At 32.6% G+C, this 5,318-nt stretch overlaps 1 protein-coding gene across 1 annotated transcript; it reads left to right on the forward strand.

Moving 5' to 3' along the window:
- Positions 1–596: 596 nt before the first annotated feature.
- Positions 597–4,293, forward strand: LOC132720319 (uncharacterized; the record flags this gene model as incomplete). The annotated part of the gene is made up of 4 exons (XM_060704443.1): positions 597–681; positions 1,719–3,234; positions 3,762–3,881; positions 4,078–4,293. Coding segments are annotated over exons 2-4 (1,783 nt in total), but the record flags the coding sequence as incomplete, so codon positions are not given.
- Positions 4,294–5,318: the final 1,025 nt, after the last annotated feature.

A 5,318-nucleotide genomic window follows, 5' to 3' on the forward strand; every position in this document is an offset into this window, starting at 1 on the left:
ATATATATATCTTATTATGTAACTGTGATCTATGTTGTTGCTAAAATAAAATAAATAAATAAAAAAACGATACGGTTACCATGAGTTGATTAAGGCCTACATGCATCCTTTAAAGTTGTCGGATGTCTATCATGTTGAAAGCTTTCCATCTTCAGTAAACCGTTGCTACTTTTACGTATACCGCCCCTAATCATTGGGTGAACATAGTTGTGTTGGACCACAGGTGTCCAGTCTTGGTGTCTTGGCTGATATTCACCCCCCCCCCCCAAACCCAAAAAAAAAGAAATTAACAAGCCCCAAAACAACTTTATTTTTCTGTGATAAATGAAAAAAAAAGCACGAAGAAGTATAAGTGTATAGGGAAAAAATATTTTTCCCTTTTCTTTCATTTATCACAGAAAAGTTGTTTTGGGGCTTTTAATTTTTTTCATTCAATTCTAAATTCTTTGAAGTAAATCATTTTCAAAAGTTACCTGGACAGACGTCTTCCCAGACCGCACAGAAGGAATCGGAAAGCTAAAACTTATTTTATAAAAAAAAGAGGTGGACGAAAATAAAAGGTCACGAAAGATTTGAGTACGAAATTAAATGTTTGGTTTGGCTGCGTGCTGTGAGAGTGAGGGAACAGAAAATGCAAAAGGGCTTTAATATTCCTATTTAAACACCCACAATTTCATGAAGGTAATAATACTGATAATATATCTCAAAAGGTTTTAGTTCTAAGAACGAAATATATGCAGAATAACTAATAAAAATTGACACAGAAAAAATAAAATTTAGCACGAGCGATCTAAACTATTCGCCCCATTCACTTTTCGAACCGTATCGGCTTATTCATATTAAATGCATTCATATGGGCATTAAAAACTGTTTTAAGCATTTATTGTAAAAAATGCTGTTTTTGTCACTATAAAAATTTCATATTTGAATTTTTAATTGACCATATTCATAATAAAATTTATCAACAGGGATCAACTCTATGCAAACTGGAAGTAGATAATATAGATTGAGTAAATGTATCAGTTCTTTCTTTTCAATAATCTGTCAAAGATAAATTTATCAAACATCATAAGGAGAGGTGTCGAAATGTCTGTTCTGTAGTCTGTCCAAAGCAGAGCAGGAGTGATCGTATCAATCCTCGGTATAGTCCAACGCTCGCAATCAGTAAATCACAAGGCAAGCATAATAACTAACAAGAAATTAATAAAACCATAACGCTTAATTAAAAAAAAAACCATTTACTTCATTATTCTTTCATTCAAAAATCATTAACCTCTTCATGGTCATATGACCAAACCACAGCAAACATATTACATAAGGGGAGTGTCATTGCCATCTGATTACTATTAACGTTGGCCTTAAGCCCTTATAATAATTATAATTATAATCAAGATAATAACCTCTCCATCCAGGTTTTTTTTCCAGGATTTTTTGAACATGGCCATTGGGAATTTCAAGCAATGTTTTGTTAAATATTGGGAAAAATTGCATGAATTAAATTTTGCAGTGAATATTTTTATCTTGTAACTTTTCAATTGGGAAAATTTTCCTGTGGATTGGGAAAATAATGTACTATTTTCAGTTGGAAATTTGACCAAATATCGGCTATAAAATAAGCCAAACAAAATCCCTGCCATCTGTTAGAAGTACATGTAGGTTTAAGTTTTTTAATTTTGACAAATCAAATATATATATGCAATATTTCTTTTTCCTTTCAGATGGTGTGAAATGTAATGCATAGCAGAAGAAATTTTATGAAGTACATGTAGTTATAAAATAAGAAAATTATGTCGTTGTCCAAAAGGAAAAGTTTGGATGATAACACTGATGAACCTGACTTGAAGAAAGTAAAGGAATTCTCAGATGTTGAAGGAACAAATGGACATCAAAATTGTGCAGTTGTAGATGGTACTCAAGAATATGATCTTGAAGACTCAGATGGGTTTGAATTTGACCCACAATCTACCTTGAAACAAGATTCACTTGATAGTAATGGAGTAATTGATGGTGAAGACATTGCCAAGTTGCAAAGAGAAATAACAGAGGAATATGAAGCAGATATTGATAGTAAGAATGGAGGGGGACATGAAAATCCATCCACCACCAAAATATCTATGGAAAAGATTGTTTCAATTCAAAAAGATGCAGAACTTATTAAAGGAATCATACCAGGCAGTGACATTGAAACAATTTATGATAAAATTATGAAAAAGAGGAATGTGAAGAATAGGGTAGATGTTGTAACAAATGATCTTCTTGAAGACAGTGAAAACATGAATGCATCAGCTGTTAGCAGTGTGTCAGATAGTTCAAGTGATGAAGGAATATTCAAAGAAGTAGCTGAAGTTCTTATTGTGAGACCAAATGCTGATCCTAACAGAGTGTACGATCTTTTGGATCAGTTAACCGACACTGAGAAAAGAGTTGAAAAAGTTCTTGGCAAGTTAACTAGTGCTGATGATTTACCATCAAGAAGTGGGTCGGAAACATCTGCAAGTAAATCAGAATCATCAAATGTAGAAAAGTCAGACTCTTTTAAAGGAAAAGATCCATTCACGGATCCAGAATTTAGGAAGAATCCATTATTTAATGATTTAAGAACGTTACGTAAAGTGTTACCTGAGAAAGATCCAAATGAAATATATGCTTTCTTGGAAGCACACTATGACAAGGCCAACAGAGTGCAAATTGTTATTGATGAACTTACTAAATCGGAGAGCCAAGAATCCTTATCTCTACCAACAGCAGATTCTTCTGAGGATTTTGATAGAGGAAAAGCACCACTTACTGCTGTAGACAAATTCCATGCAGATTTAAATGAACTCAAAGAAATATTCAGGGACTGTGATCCTAATTATCTTTACAATAAACTAGAAAGTAGATCAGGTGAAACAGATAGAGTACAAATTATAGCTGCTGACCTGTTTGAACATAGAAATTATCCAAAGTTGAAAGATATCAAGGAAAAAGAAGAGAAGGAAGATCTCAAGGATAAGATTGTTAATATGAAGTTTGACATGAAAACATTTTTGAAGAAGTTCACAAATCCTATGGAGTATTTTCAGGATACATCTCGCACATTAAATCAGAATTATAAGGACCATGTATTGGTCTATATGAAGAATACATATCCTTTCTTGAAAGTTGGATATATTAAGAAAGTGTTGGAGCAACATAATTACCATTTAAGTCCAACAGTGAAGATGGTAGACCAAGAGTTGCAGCTAATTGCAGGTATTATTGATTTTTTTTTTTTTGGTAAGTCAGGGCTTTTTTTTCAATGTAGGTTAGGGAAGAAACCCTGCCCTTTGTCTTTTGGGGGGGGGAAATTATACGATATATTTTCAGAAGGGGAAGAAAAAACTTGATGTAAATTTCATTTTTTGGGAAAACTTCATGATTTCAAAGAATCTTTTAGGGGATGCCGTCCTTAATACGGCCCTTGCTATAGAAGAAAAAAAACGTCCTGTAAGTGTTATTTATAAAACCATTAATTGTTTTCCTGCTATAGGGGTCATAATAGACATGTACAGATTTATTATATGAGTAAGGTAGGTTAGTCAAAGGTGATTATAATAAGATACTTTTGTTCAGAATCACATTCTCCTGAGGGCTATTGCCTTTATGAAAAAAAGACACAAAATCATGACTTGGGTATGTGAAGTAGGGCTGGTTAAAGTCCATGATGTGAAGCATTTACAAAAGATTATTAAAAATAGTTTTAAAAATTTATTTCTTATATATTTGGTTTTTTTAAACAGATAGACCATCCAAGAAAAAGCGGGTAACACCCAGATTCGAACATCTTGATTACCCGGAAAATCCTGATGAACCATTTTTCCAAGAAGTAATGTTTTGCAATCATAGGCAAGAGATTAAAGGTTGGTATTCTGATACATGAAAAATTGATACATTAGTAAAGAGGTTTGTTAAAATCTTTATCAAGTTGAATGTATTTAAGATTGTATAATAGTTTTGATCCATGAAGTTCATTTACAGCCATTTCAATAAATTCTATTTAAAAGAGGTCTGTTAGATCATGAATGTATATTGTACATGTATTTGATTTTATTTCAGATTATATAGGTGAGCAGACACGGGTGAGAAATTTGAAGATTGAGGGGGCTAGGAAGAATGGAGAGTTGTTAGAATGTGGTTGTTGTTTTGACGACGAGTGTTTATTTGAGGAGATGGCAGCATGTGCCGATGGCCATATTTTCTGTAAGGAATGTATACGACGGTCAAGTGAAGCAGCAGTGGGTGAAGGAAAGACAAAGTTTCTCTGTCTAACAGGTTAGTTTTCTGTCAAAGTTAAAAATATCTAAAATAACGTCAGTGGTAAAAAATTTTGTAAGTTACTTACGTAGAGTCCTAGGAGTCACTTGCTATCACAAGTTGGTTTTATATTTTAGGTAGCTATTCCAAATTGAATCTCTTATCCATGTATGTGTCCATTATTTTCCATGTAAATTTTTTTCTGTCAAAAATCAAGTTGTGAAAATCTGTTCTGACATAAACAGTCCTTTCCTGCATCAGTAAAAAGATGGAGAGTCAAATTTCTTATTGAGGGATTGCTTAGTTTATTGCATGCTGGGATTCCATATGGGTCCCCTAGGGTTAAGGTCAACTGTTACTTAAAAAATGGAAAAAAAATGTTTTAGGTCGATAACCTTGTGTTCTTGGGGAGGAATATATTGAGAATTGAGATTTCAACAAACAAGTCTTTTTTTTTTCAGCTAAGTATGTCTCTCTTGGAAATTTTGGCAAACCCAAATTCCCTATAAATCACTAAGGAGAATAAAATCAACAACTTGATAAGATTTAAAAATTTAAAAAATTCCTTAGTAGGGGTCCATGGTTGTGTAGTTAAGGTCTTTGACTTCAAAACCTTTCAAGGTAGAAATAAATGGAATGTTGTTGCGTTCTACATAAGGTGGGCCCGTTTTGTGCCTTGAAAATAATGCAAATGGAGGGACCTGATGCTCATTCCACAGGAATTTTTGGAAGCCACCAGGAAAGTTGGAAAATCGCCCCAATTTGGACCTTTACTTCAGTTTTTAATGTATTTCAGTTTATCATTGTAAAAAGTGGCTTTATTAAAAGTTTTAGTTTTATTTGTTTAAATTTTTTTTACTAGATAATGTTAAAAGAACTCCACTGAGGTTTAAAGTATGAAAACAAAAATATTTTTAATTTTTTACATAGATCAGAAAGTTCAATTAGAAAGATACACAAAAGATGATTAAGAGATATGCTTAGAAATGAATTGAAAATTATATTTTTGTGTTATTCTTAGCTTGATTTGAGTGAAAAGAGTG

The sequence above is a fragment of the Ruditapes philippinarum genome, unplaced genomic scaffold (genome assembly GCF_026571515.1).
Source record: "Ruditapes philippinarum isolate M1 unplaced genomic scaffold, ASM2657151v2 ctg20105_1_1_1_1, whole genome shotgun sequence".
Lineage (NCBI taxonomy): Eukaryota > Metazoa > Mollusca > Bivalvia > Venerida > Veneridae > Ruditapes > Ruditapes philippinarum.